At 34.5% G+C, this 15,189-nt stretch overlaps 1 protein-coding gene across 2 annotated transcripts in view; it reads left to right on the top strand.

Annotated features, from left to right (window-relative positions):
• Positions 1–15,189, top strand: part of LOC306861319 (metabotropic glutamate receptor 8-like) — a gene marked incomplete at both ends in the record, with an annotated part of 192,988 nt that overhangs the window by 125,468 nt on the left and 52,331 nt on the right. For both annotated transcript variants that reach the window (XM_079403522.1, XM_079403523.1), the window contains 3 exons: positions 6,893–7,028; positions 10,140–10,294; positions 11,269–11,406. In XM_079403522.1, the coding sequence (XP_079259648.1) occupies positions 6,893–7,028; positions 10,140–10,294; positions 11,269–11,406 (429 nt within the window). The remainder of the gene's footprint in view (positions 1–6,892; positions 7,029–10,139; positions 10,295–11,268; positions 11,407–15,189) is intronic.

Below are 15,189 nucleotides of genomic sequence, written 5' to 3'. Positions count from 1 at the left end.
GCAATAGATGCTATTTACACTAAATATTAATAGCAATTAGATTCTATTTACACTAAGCGCAAATAGCAGTATTTTTTTGACTTTATAACTTTGACTTTTTTGAGATTATATTTACACTGTTAAAATAGCTATAAAATAACTAATTGCAAAACGTGGCAATTATATGCACCTCAGTATTGTAGTACATTATAAAACAGTATTGAGTGTAAATTATAGTTTTAATTCAAATTATTAAATGGATGCCACCTTATTGGGACAATGAAACCCTCCCTACACCTACCCTAACCCTACCCGATACTTTATTTTCAACTTTTTGATTATTTCCTTCGTTTTTATTGAAAATAAATGCATTTCCGATGCGATATGAGATTTGAAAAGGGAGAAAAAAAACGTTTGGCAAAAGGCGGATTCAAACTCGGGTTGATTGTGTCAAAAAGAACACACCATGCCATCTACACCACTGAAATTGGTGTTGAATATGCAACTTTTTTATTGTTGACTATTCCAATCACATGTTGGTGGGTGGAGTTAATGTAAATAGCCTTTGCCAACAAGACGGGCTATTTGTACTTGGTGTAAATAGACACTCGGTTACGTTATATCTCATAATTCCAACTTTATCCAAATTTTCTTTAAATCTCAATTCAAAAATGTATTTATTATAATTATAACTTTTCATATCACAAATCTGACTTTATTTTTTGTCATTGACTTTTATATCTCATAATGCCAACCTTATTCTCAAAATGATCTCATAATTCTAAACTAGTTTCTTACACTTGTCTTTATATCTTATAAATAAAAATTTGTTCTCATTACAGTGTTCAAAATATATTTTAATTCCAAAGTTCTAAATGTTTTTTTCTTATAAATGACTATATCTCAACTTACAACTTAATTTTTTTCATAACTTGTTTCATATCTCATAATTTTGACTTTTTCTTACTATTCTGACTTTATTTTGTAATATTTATGACTTCATATCTCACAATGTGATTATTTTATTTCTACTTTTTTTTTTTTTTTTACTGTATCTCACAGTTACAGTTTTTTTTTTTCTACTTTCATGCATAAATGGCATTCCACACAATTCAGACTATGTCTGGTTCAGTCCAAACAACTGAGGTCTTTACTCAACCCATTTTAGTCCTGCATTAGTGCACAGAAATGTTCTGCATCAAAATGATTGTCGTGTTCTTCATGCATTTTACATTCTTCAGCACCGGGTCGTGTGGAACGGCAGCGTATTGCAGTGAATATGTGGTGTGAAACACATGGCGTCAGGCACGCGCGTGTGGGTGGATGCGGGTTGTATCGAACACCTTTGTGATGCGCGTGTGGGTGGAGATGTTGAATAAACACGTTCCCGAAGCTTCTGTGCTGCTTTCATGAGCGAGAAACGCTCTCACATTTGATGTTTGGATGAACTGACAACCGAATCACCTCATGCAGAGAGCGGAGGAGGTCAGCGCCATGGGGAAACAATACTACACATGAGATATAAAGCATTAAATTTGGGCATTTTAAAACACAGCCATTCTGACACTTGAGTTTTATTGAGTGTTATTGGCTTTCCCCGATATCTGGTCCTTCAGGAAGGGTGAAAAACCTCTCGGGACAAATTCAGGTGAGGTTTCACCACCTCAGTGGTCCTAAATGTTTTTCAACACAAGGAGGTACGGCACATTTTTGTTGCTTAATGGATGGTGTAATAAGCCACAGTAATAAGGATTGTGCTGCTGAGTTATTTGCCATTACCGCCCTGAAACATGCTTTGTCACACAGGCACTAATGTGGAATGAATCAAATCCCCATTAAGCATATGTGTCATGGCTCGAGCCCAAATTAATGTTTGTGATTTTCCTGTTTGCATTTTGCTTAAAAGGCTCAATATGCATCCCCACCAGAGTGACTGACAATAAATCCACTTCATTAACAGTTTTAGTGACTCTACCTGTCCTGGTTTTTGAGCTTTGTCTGTTTTATAATAACTTCACTGTTTTGGGAATTTGAGTATTTAATTCATTGAATTTTCCAAAAAGTACATTAAAAATGTCTTTAAAACTGTCTTCACTCAGAAATCGGTAGTAAAATTCACAAATAATGGCAAAGAAATTACAAGAAGTAATATTTATGACTATATCTCATAATTGCAACCTTATTTCTCATAATTATGTCTTCCTCATGTTTTCTCTCTGGAGACGCGTTCAGTCTTTGCGCCTTACAATTCTGCCATTTAAATAGCGAATCCGCCATGGCACGAGTGTAACTTGCTCTTAAAGGGAATGGGAGATGAGACTCTCATTATGATCTGACTCTGAAAAACATACACATTGCTCATTAAGAGAATAGGGACAACCCTTTTAGACCATGCGCCAGGTGCGCCGACCATTTTTCCTGTCGTTAAACTAAGCAAAAGTGGATTTGGACACACCCTAAGTGCACCTGCGCCATGCGCTTTAGATCGTTAAAATAGGGCCCATTGTATTAAATGTGAAAGTTTGAAGTAGAATTTGTATGAATTCCTAATTAATTTTTTCATAAATCTGTTATTATACATCATAATTCTGACTTTTTTCATAATAGACTTTATATCTCATAATTCAAACCTTATTTCTAATAATTGCAATTTTATCTCATAATTCTGAATATATTTCTCATAATTATGATTTTATCTCATAATTACGACTTTATCTCATAATGGACATTGCATCTCAAAGTTCAATTTTATCGTAAATCTGCCTTCATCTCATAATTCAAATACATTTTTAAAAAGACTGATAGTATATTATTGTAAGACTTACTGAGTTAATCTTTTTTTTTACAATTTAGAAATGCTGATTTACATGTAAATCGTTTTAGGGGTTGAAAATCTGGCAAAAATGCTTTCAAAAGATGGATTGGTATAAAATTGATATAAAAAGTCATTTTGTATAGAATGAATGCTTAATAGTGTGCCAGACAGTAAATAGTTGCCTTCGGTCAGTCACAAAACCAAACGGCTATCACACTGAAAGTTAATTACCCACGTGAATCGCTTCACTTAGGAAAATGTTCAGTTTCCCAGCAATGGAAATAAATGACCGCATTATCCAGCCCATGTGTGTGTTTGAGGGCCGACATGCGAGGCTGGATACAATTAGAGAATTCATGATTCATAAAGCAGTGAAAATCCAATCATTAAAGATTAGCAGAGACGCTGTATCTTGTTGTGTCCCTGATATAGGAGGGATCATTTTATTATCAGACGAGCTGCTTAAATGACTTCAAACTGCTGCTTTAAACAATTAGAGAAGTCGCTGTGCACTTCGAGTATCATTGCAATGAATTGTTTTGAAGGTTTTGAGTGAGTGCATGATGACATCACAGTTATTATTTCTGTTCTTTCAGAACTCAAACTAAACTGGGCATATTTTAATACAATCCTTCATGCATATTAATTGTGTAGTGACTCATTTCTTGAGTTTGACATTAAGGGTACATGCGTTAGTCACCGGTAGGCGGAGCTGCTTATCTCAGTGCTCAAGCCCAAAAACATGCTGCAATGCTGATGTCTGCTCATGCAATCAATTCATGAGCTTTAGTAAAGCCAGTGTTTCTCTTCCTCGCCGTTTAGCTGAATATGTGTTACTGCGCAACACAAAGACTGCTGTATCTGCTATTGAACGCCGAATAAATGGAAAGGCACAAAATGCACAAGAATTTTGGTGTGTTGAAAAGCCACCAAGCTCTGGAATGCTAATTCATTGGCCTTTTGATGTTCTTCCATTTATGGCGCATAAAAGCCTCATTCTGTATTTGGAAAGAGATTTGGAGAGACATCAGTGAGTTAGAAAGGGATGCTCTGTACCCCGTGTTGTCGCTACATTGGTTCGGTAGCGTGACAGTAGCTTAGCTGTTTTCAGAACAGTGTAGCTTTTCTTGTAGCAAGCTACTTTTTCCAACATACAGCGTTTTAGTGTGACGAAAGGGTTTTGATGATGTTGCAGTGAGCTAACTATGTAAATATCATTCAATAGGTGTGTAGTTTACAAATATTATCATGTTAGATACACTACAGTTCAAGAGTTTGCGGTTTAATTTTTTTTTCTGTTATGCTTACCAAAGCTGCATTTATTTGATCAAAAACTCGCAATTGCAAGAAAAATGTCAGAATTGCAAGAGATAAACTCCGAATTGTGACTTTTTTTCTTGTAATTCCAAGTTTACATTATGTACATCTCAACAATTCTGACTTTTTTCTCAGCGTTTATATCTAGTTGATATTAATTTTCCTTATCTTGTAATTCCAACTTTTTTTTTCTTTCTCAGAATTGCACGAAACAAAGTCTGAATTGCATACTATAATCTAGGAAATGGGCTTGCAAATAATAATCATCATTAATAAAAAAAACAGAAAAACTGTAACATTGTGAAATATTGTTCCAATGTAAAATGAGTGTTTTCTATGGAAGCGTATTGCATTCACTTGAGGAAAAAAAATCTACTCTGTTTTTCTGAATTAACGAGTTAATTATCTCAGAATTACGAGATAATTTTTCATAAAAAAAGTTTTTGCTCTGTTTTTCTGAATTAACGAGTTAATTATCTCAGAATTACGAGATAATTTTTCATGAAAAAAAGTTTTTGCTCTGTTTTTCTGAATTAACGAGTTAATTATCTCAGAATTACGAGATAATTTTTCATAAAAAAAGTTTTTGCTCTGTTTTTCAGAATTAACGAGTTAATTATCTCAGAATTACGAGAATTTTTCATGAAAAAAAGTTTTTGCTCTGTTTTTCTGAATTAACGAGTTAATTATCTCAGAATTAAGAGAGAATTTTTCATAAAAAAAAGTTTTTGCTCTGTTTTTCTGAATTAACGTGTTAATTATCTCAGAATTACGAGAATTTTTTCATAAAAAAAGTTTTTGCTCTGTTTTTCTGAATTAGCGAGTTAATTATCTCAGAATTACGAGATAATTTTTAATGAAAAAAAAAAACGTTTTTGCTCTGTTTTTCTGAATTAATGACTGAATTGTCTCGTAATTCTGAGATAATTAACTCGTTAATTCAGAAAAACAGAGCAAAAACGTTTTTTTTTATTTTTTTCATTAAAAATTATCTCGTAATTCTGAGATAATTAACTCGTTAATTCAGAAAAACAAAGTAGATTTTTTTTCCTCAAGTGAATGCAATACGCTTCCGTAGTTTTCTATATGAACATATTATAAATAGTCATTTATTCCTGTGATGAAAAGCTGAATTTTCAGCATCATTACTCCAGTCTCCAGTGTCACGTGGTCTTTCAGAAATCATTCTAATAATGTCTTTAGTCTCACTTTTAAACAATTTAATGCATCTTTGATCACATTTCTTTCAAAAAGCCTAGCTTCAAAGCTACATTTTGTTCATAGCGTCACAGTCTGGCTTTAATGTAGCATAAATATTAACAAATACCATTTGTGGACAAAAAAGTCTCAGAAACAGTTCTTCTACTTGTTTGGAAATGGCAGCTAATGGGCTAAATTTCCTCCATAGTGTAGCCCCAAGCAAATATCGCACTCCAAAAACTTACAATCATCATAAATTGGAGGAGGGCATGAATGCAACAGATTGGTGATTACCATTGTCAGAGGCATTAATTAAGGCTAATTAGTATTTGTCATTGTGACAGAACGTATAAGGAGCTGCATTGGTTTGCATACAGCGACACGGCTCGCTGAGGAAAACACCGGCGCTCATTAAATGGACTGTAACAGGAGGAAGTCCATCATTCATCCCCGTTCGGGACGTTAATGGTATAATCTCGAAGGGACGGAGGCTTAGATATTACAGCTTACATTAAATATGAAATATGACTCTGTCCACCTCAATATGGCCTGTCAAGACCTGATTTTTGTAAGTCTGTCGTGTTAAGTTTGAATAAATGATGTCAAGCACCTGGAGACAAGATCTGAATGATGGAGCTTGATGGAAAGTGCTTGCTTTATGTCCCCAACAGCACTCGGTTGTAAATGTTCAAGTCAATTTGATAGACTAACTACAAGACCTTCAGACAGGCAGCAGAAATGCCATTGCTTGTGTATTTTATTTTTTTTCTTAATTCGACTACATGAAATCTAGTACTGATATTGGTACTCTCACTTTGGCTTGTTTTCTGATTAGTGAACTTTTTAAATGTTGGATTTTATTGGTTTCGGGCTGAAAAGAGGCCTCTTCTGCTAACCAAGGCTGCATTTATTTGATTAAAAAATGTATAAAATTGTGAAATATTATTCAAATTTAAAATAACTGTTTTCAATTTGAATATGTTCTGAAATGTAATTTATTCCTGTGATGCAAAGCTGAATTTTCAGCAGCGATTACTGTGCTGTCACTTTGAACAGTTTAATGGATGCTTGCTGAATATAAATAAATACGTGCATACATGCATACACAGGATTATTAAAATATATTATGAAAAAATATATTTTATAATTTTTATAAAATTGTAATTTATAATAATGTTGAAAGTTTTGATGTATAATAACATCAATAATAATATTTAAATATGCTGATTTGTATTTATTATGATGATGTTGAAAACCGTTCTTACAGTAATACTTTTTCAGGACACTTCGATAGTTAGAAATTTAAAAAGAACAGAATTTACAGAAATATAAATCTTTTGTAACATTAAAAATGTTTTTTTTTTACCCCAAAAGTGAATGAACATGTTGAATTATAATGAATAAAATTCTCTTGTCTTTATTCTGGCAAACAATGTAGCTATGCATGTTTTTGACTACACCGTCTGAATAAACGGACCTGACTGCATCACTTGCAAATGGCTGGATTTGGCAAACAAATGGGATTTTGTATGCAGATTGAACAAAGCCTAATTCTCAGTCTCCATCTCTGTCTCTGTCTAGGTGGCGTGTGTATCGCACAGTCTCTGAAGATCCCTCGGGAGCCGAGGCCTGGGGAATTCGACAAGATCATCCGCCGCCTCCTGGAGACCCCCAACGCCCGGGCCATCATCATGTTTGCAAACGAGGACGATATCAGGTGTCGTCTTTATTCTTGAAAGACATTTCCTGTCTAACCGTTCACTGCTCTTTTAAAGATCTCCAGCTGAGAGAAACCTCTTATCAGTGCCTTGAGGAAGAAAGGAAAGAAGAAGAAGAAAGGAAGCTGGCTGTGTTCGGAATATAATACTTGCATAATGAATACTGTGTAGTATACAGTATAGTTCATACATAACCAACATAACAGTTAAAGCAGCTGAATCAGAAAAAATATCTAAATATTACTGTGTATTGTGTGTGTGTGTGTGTGTGCGCGCGCGTTTTAATCTTAATTTTTGATAGTGTGATCAAATAATGAGTCAACTCATAATTGCCAACTATCAGTTTTATTTTAGTATCACTGAGATAGGTACATATTGTAGCTATGCTTTTTTTGTAGATATTGAAGATATGTTTTATTTAATTTTAAATTTGGTTATTTTTGTGCTTTTTAATAGTTTTTTATTTTTAATGTCTATATAATTAATTATTTTTTCTGTTTGAGTTCTTTTAGGAAATTTTTTCAATATAATTTTATTATATATCACAAAAAAAAAAAAACTATTTTTTTTTTTTTCTTTTTTGAGTGGGTAAGTAAATTGCAACGACACAAATCAATAAAAAAAAAACAAAAAAAAAAACATTTTATATGCTTGCCAAAAATGGAAAAAGGCAACTCAAATCAGTGTAATTTTAGTATAATTTTAATATAATTATTTTTTTATAGTTTGAATTAGTTGGTACTTTTAGTTAAGTTCTAAATGTAACTAAATGTAAATGAGTAATATTTGACTTTGTCTCTGTCAATAACAGAAATAAAAAAATACAGTCTACACACACACACACACACACACACACACACACACAGACACACATATACATATATATATATATATATCGGGCAAAATTTCTATTTTTATTTTAGTTAACTCTGACTCACTTGCATTGCATTGTGGAATGCAGAAAGTTTACTTTCAAAAAACAACGAGAAAAAAGCAGACATATCAATATAGCAGCATGCTATTCTGAACACAGCCAGTGATATAGAGCGAGGAAGAGGGGAGGAACAGCACAACAGACTCATTAACGAATTTCTCCTGAAGTACCGTCCCCCCCAGCAGCCTTTGCTCAGCTCCCACCTTTATCTCTGTTGCCACCTGTCCAACTTTACTGAACCTTCATACAGATGGAAAGCAATTAAAAATGCTGGTGAGGATGTAAAGCGAGGCTCTCTGAGCTTGGAGGGAGCGACGCTCTAATTTCCTCCGCGTCTTCAGATTGCGCCGGTCTTTCCTGAGCGAGTCCCCGAGGAGCTGCTCTGTGTGCTGAGATTTGGCTCTGAACGGACTCAAAAATATTGGCTTTCCTGCCATCTATACATATGTTTGTTGATATAACAGCTGCTGAGCAGTACACTATTTATTTATAGGCCCTGGAGGCAAATGCTAAACTGACCTCACACTCAAGTTATGTAGACTTTTATAGTTAAGAAGAAAATTAATGTTAAATGTTGGGCTATGCAGACTAATTATTTCCCACTGTGAAAATATGCAGAGACCATAAAAAACTTAAAGAGTGAAAGTGGTTAGTTAATTTTCTCTTAGTTTGATCCTGCTGCACAACTGATTCAAAAACTACTGGAAAAATAAGGTGTATGAAAGATATTTCTTTCATAAATAAGGACATTGTTATTAATCTTATTTATATGACTTGAATTATTTATAAACTTAACTTAAAGTTAAAATACTAAAAGAAAATACTATAATATTACAGGAATACTAAAATAACATGGATTTGAGTTGTCAAATGTTTTTTCCAAGCTTATGAAATATTATTTTAATTTGTTTTTAATCAATATTTTTAATTGCAATGCACATAAATATAGGGCCAATTTAAATTTATTTGTTATTTGTAATAAAAAACCTTTGAAAAAAAAAAAAAAACCTGACAACAATGTACTAAAATAACTAAAACTAAATGGAAAATTAATTAAATATATATTAAATATATATATTACATATATTAATTAATATAAAGACATACTTACAGAAAATCATATAAAAATGACAGCTACAAAAATACTAAAACTTTAACTAAAAATTAAAATAAAAACTGAAAATGCTAATTAAATCAATTATATTTTAAACTATTTAATTACTTCTTAATTAAACTAATAAAATGTATATGTATATACAATAGTATTTCAATTATTTGATCCAACTGATTAAATAATTGATCAAATATTCTATAATAATATAACCTGAATTAAAAAATTAATAAAAATTACAAAACACAAAAGAATTACTTTAACTACAATTAAAATAAAAATAAAAATTAATTATCTGTCTCTTTCTCTCTATGAAACATAAAAAATATTAGAAAAACTACAATAAAAAAATCATTAACAAATTATAAGTTGAATGTCTGTCTTGAATAATTGTTTGATCCGACTACAAAAAAATGACCTTTGGGTTAAAAAAAAAAAAATCTGTATACAGTCAATTTAATTTACAGTAATTTTACCCTAAAAATTTCACTCTTTTTTGCAACTTAAAAAAATGACCTTTGGGTCATATATTTTTATTTGATAGATGATAAACATTTACTTTGAAGCTGAATCAGACCTTTCCATTACACATTGGTTTCCACAATTTCATGTTTTGGATGTGGCCTTCAGGAACAAAATGGTTGGACATAATCCTCAGTTAATTCGCTCTTTCCAGTCGCTTCTCTAGTCATTTTTGACAGTGACAGAATGTGCTAGCAGCTTGACAGCGCTCCTGTCCTCTCTCTCAAATCCCTCTCAATGAAATATATACACAATACTTGAGTGAGAAGCGGACAGCTGGACAGGACCTTCTCAAGGCTGACCATTGAAATCCCAGCTTTAGATCTCCAGGGCTCATCTGAGTCTCTGCCATGAGTGAGGATGGAGAACGTGTCTTTATTTGAATATCAGTCAGTGAGTTACAGCAAACAGATGCCAGCAGCTCTTGACGTACATTTATCTGAACCGCAGATAAGATACGGTGCCGCGTCAGGCATGAGAAATGGATGTGCTGGCACTGTGTTCTGTTGTTTGAAGCCGATGTATCATTGTTTATGTCTGCAGACGAGTGCTGGATGCTGCCAAGAAGAGCAACCAGACGGGTCATTTCCTGTGGGTGGGGTCTGACAGCTGGGGCTCCAAGATCTCACCGGTCATTCAGCAGGAGAGAGTGGCAGAGGGAGCCATTACCATCCTGCCCAAACGCGCCACGGTGGACGGTACGTACATGTGAAAACATGTAACTGATGAAAGCACTCCCGTTCAAAAATCTAGGGTTGGTAAGATTGTCTTTAAAGACTTTTTTGGTCACCAAGGCTGCATTAATTTGTTCAAAAATACAGTAAAAACAGGAACCTTTTGAAATGTTTCCTATTTGAATATGTTTAAAAATGTAATTAATTCCTGTGACACAAAGATGAATTTTTGCATCATTACTCCAGTCTTCAGTGTCACATGATCCTTTAGAAATCATCTGGAAATTTTAATGATCACCAAATTGTATGAAAGTTATGGTAAGTCATAAAAATGCCAATATTTCATATTTCTTTCTGAAAAATTATGAAACATATTTTATTTTATTCCTTTGTAAGTTCATGTATACTGGGCAAATATCAATATCAAAAAGTGGCTCAGTATATATAAATTCATGCTATTAGTCCGCTATTACATGAAGTTCATTTAGCTTCCTGTTTAGAAGTCAACAATCATAGAGAACTGATTCACCAGATTCTCAGAGTTGCATTGCAGTTTAGGAAATCAGTTAGTGTGCTTCTCATCTTCTCTACATTGCATTGCTCAGACTTAGTGGATATATTTATTCCTGCTCTCCAATGGTGTCACTCCAGCATTGCGAAGAATTAGCATCATGGTCTGGCACTTAATACCATATCCATATAGCGCCAAACGCATCCGAGCCTTCTTCTGGTCGTTGTCTGCACTCAAGTAATCATAGCGCTGTCCCTCAAGCGCCGGCTCTCAGGCCTGCAGGCACCAGCTTGGGAATAGACCCACCAATTAGAGCACTTTTGTCAGAACACATTGTATAATTGTGTCTGTGGGGACAGGGATTAGACGCAGACATCAAGACAGGAATACCGCCGAGGATTTGCGCATGCTCTGCCACTTTCCTGACACAAATGTGTGTCATTTCTTTCAGATGCTTATCTTCTTTTCTTCACCTCTATCTCCTCAGCATTCGATCGCTACTTCCGGAGCCGCTCGCTCTCCAACAACAGAAGAAACGTGTGGTTTGCTGAGTTCTGGGAGGAGAACTTTGGATGCAAGCTGGGGATGCATGGAAAGCGGCCAGGAAGCCTTAAAAAATGCACTGGTAAGATTTGCTTGGGTTCAATCTATTGTTCCGTCCATTTTGCTCAATTCATATTTAAAAGGGTTCTTGGTTTTATTTCACCCAGAAATGAAAATTGCTGAAAATGTACTCACCAGTCTAAGATGTAGATGAGTTTGTTTCTTCACCAGATTTGGAGAAATGTAGCATTCCATCACTTGCTCACCAATGGATGCTCTGCAGTGAATGGGTGCCGTCAGAATGAGAGTCCAAACAGCTGATAAAAACATCACAATAATCCAAAAGTAATCAACACCTCTCCATTCCAGCAATTAATGTCTTGTGAAGTGAAAAGCTGTGTGTTTGTAAGAACCAAATCCATCATTAAGACATGTTTTAACTTTAAATCGTTGCTTCTGGAGTCCTCCATCCATAATATTGCTTTCTGCAGTGAAAAAAGTTGTCTGCACAGATCAAGCAGTGAAAACAGTCCAAACCAGTTCTAAACATATGTTAGTTGATTTTGATATGACAGAATATGAGAGAGGATGGACTTTTTCATTGGTGGAAGCGTTATTATTTACTATTATTTTAACAAGAAATGGTTTGTTTCTTACATGCATGCAGCTTTTCATGTTACAAGATGTTAATTAATGCACTGGAGTTGAGTGGAATACTTGAGGTGGATTACTTGATGTTTTTATCAGCTTTTATGACTCTCATTCTGACGGCACCCATTCACTGCAGAGGATCCGTCGGTGAGCAAGTTATTGTATTTTAAACTTTTCCAAATCTGTTCCCATGAAGAAACAAACTCATCTACTGTACATCTTGGATGGCCTGAGGGTGAGTACATTATCTGCAAATGTTCATTTTAGTGTGAACTATTCCTTTAAAAGGAAAATGCAACAAAAGCTAAATGGTTTGAAGCAAGGCCTAATTGCACTGCTTTGTATGGACAGGCAGTGACACGTCAGTGTGAGGCTGTCAGGTGCCACGGCTTGAGAAGTCATTGCAAACAAAGTGTGTTACCGCCGTAAGCCTTCAGACAGACGGCTGGGTGACATTTGGACCGTTTCCAGTGTCTGACTTCATTGCACCCTTCTTTCCTCTCTCCTGTCTTATAAGAGGCCACATGTGACAGTCTAGGGGGCCGTTCACACAGAACACACTCTTGCGTTAAAAACTGCTAGACAGAGCACAACGCAATTTAACAGAAGGCATGTTCATGGGTACATTAACTCTCGTTCCACACAGTTGGGTTAGTTAGTCTGACATAGATATAACTTCTTTGGTAAAGTTGCAAAATTAAACATTTGATAGACTCAAGATATCTGACCCTCTTCCAGATTAATCTGATTGGTCCATTGATTTACAACTTGCTTTTTTTTTTATAGAGCTGTTTTTAATCATGTCCTTTTGCTTCATGTTTACATCATAATATAATATTAATATCAGATTAAAACTGTAGAATAATGTTCTATACAATAACATTAGTTATAATGCAATAGCTATCATATGCAAACAATACTTTTACAGCATTTATTAATCTTAGTTAATGCTCATTTATTTACTTTTTTGTGTAACTCAGTATAACTTCATATATTATGAATGAAGATGAATTAACAACAGCATATTTTCTAAACTAAATTAATGTAGATTAACAAATGCTATAAAAAAAGTTGTTTATTTTTATAATAATAATATATATATATATAATGATACATTAACATAAATTTTAATGAATTATCCCTTATTGAAAAAGTGTTACCAAAATAATTTCTGTATTAGTTGTCAAATCCTAAATAAAAATAAAAATAACTAGAATTAGTGTTTAAAAAATAATATGGGCTGATCTCTACATTTGTTATGATACAGTATGCCGGGGGGAATGTTGTAACAATAATAGGGAACCAATCTGTTGTCAGCCTGGAGCTGCCTGTCGACACACACACACACACACACACACACACACACACACACACACTGGTCAGATGGAGAGGAAGCTCAGTGTGTGTCGTGAGTCACTGCGCTAATTTGAGGGCAGCACAGGGCGCGTGACACAGAGAAGATCTCGTCTACCTGAATGCGTCACTGCGCATAAGAGACTGCTACAGTCCTACAACCTCACCCAACAAACTGAGCCCAGACAAACCAGGGTCAGACTAACAAAGTGACCATGACTGTGTCGGTCAGCAGAGCCTGAATATCCACCTTGAGCTGCAGCATTAGAATTCAGATAACACAGCCGTCTGCTGAGGTGCATGACAGCAGATTTTAAAAGAATAATTCACCAAATATCAAAATTTGCTGAAAATTTACTCACTTTGACACCATCCAGATTTGGAGAAATGTTGCATTCTATCACTTGCTCACCAATGGATGCTTTGCAGTGAATGGGTGCCGTCAGAATGAGAGTCCAAACAGCTGATAAAAACATCACAATAATCCACACCACTCCAGTCCATCAGTTAGCATCTTGTGAAAAGCGGTGTGTTTGTAAGAAACAAATCCATTAAGACGTTTTTAACTTCAAACTGTTGCTTCCTGTTCAAATACAAGACCTCTACCCATATTGCTTTCTCCAAAGAAACACTCTCCGAATCAGGAGAGAGATATGCACAGATCAAGCATCGTTTACAAGCAAAAAATAGTTCTAAAAAATTTGGGATTTTGACATAAGAGGACAAAAGGGGATTAATTTTTTCACTGGAGGAAGTGTTATTATGGATTATGGATGCATATTCTAGCTGATGAATTGTTTATATAACTAATATCTATTTCAAGGTTTACATCCTTAACCTTTTTATGTTCATGGCTGAATACTGCATAGGCAATAATATGTAAATGTGAGTGTTAATATGATAATAAACTGATGTTTGTGCAGCTTAGTTGTAGATGGACCTGCAAAGCTAACGTTAGATTAAATCTACACTGCACATCAAACTTTTATTGTTTCAAATAAGCAGGAAAATCCACAATACGACTGACTATATAATACAAAAAGAAATAAGACACTCAGAGCAGAGCTGCTATTAAATCTACAATATAGAGGAGAATGAAAATTGCTGTTGAGCAGTAAGAAAGCCATTGTGAGTGACACAGGATTTGAATGTCTCTCTGAATGCGCACTTAGAAAAGTGCACTAGGGGGAATGAACACAACCCTCTGCTTTTATATTAGGAAACTTCCGCCACTTCTGATAGAATGTGCTTGACATAATGAACATAATTATACATTACACACACCGCCACCACTCACATTTTGTGACGTCTCAGTCATTCGCAGTATGAGTTGTTTTTCACACCCGAAACACAACAACGGCACCATCAGGAAAGCGGAACACTTCATCACACTGTTTCTTCAAACACACGAACAAATCATCACACCCAGAATCCTCATGCAAGCAGCACACTCTTTTAGCAACTTGTAGCAGATAAATATGGAAGCTTGTTTCCTTCACAAGATAAAAAATAAAGGTGACTGCATGCGATTTTTCTGTTTTCATTTTACAAATCTGACTTGTTTTTCTCAAAATTGTGTTTATATCTTGCAATTACGAATCAATTCAGCATTTTTTTCTTAGAATTGTGTTTACATCTCACAATTCTGACTTTCTTCTCTTTAGAGTTTTAACTTTTTTTATATAATTCTGAGTTTCTTGTAACTTTGACTTCCACTCACAGTTCTTACCCCCTCCCCCCCAAATTCTGAGTGTAAATCTCACAATAGCTTTTTACACAATTCAGATTTTTTTCCCCAGAATTCTGTTGAGAAAAAGTCAATGGAAAGATAAGTCACAATTCTCTGAATTTTTAGTTAAAC

This window comes from Barbus barbus (genome assembly GCF_936440315.1).
Source record: "Barbus barbus genome assembly, chromosome: 42".
Classification (NCBI taxonomy): domain Eukaryota; kingdom Metazoa; phylum Chordata; class Actinopteri; order Cypriniformes; family Cyprinidae; genus Barbus; species Barbus barbus.
This window is presented reverse-complemented; position numbering and strand designations above follow the sequence as displayed.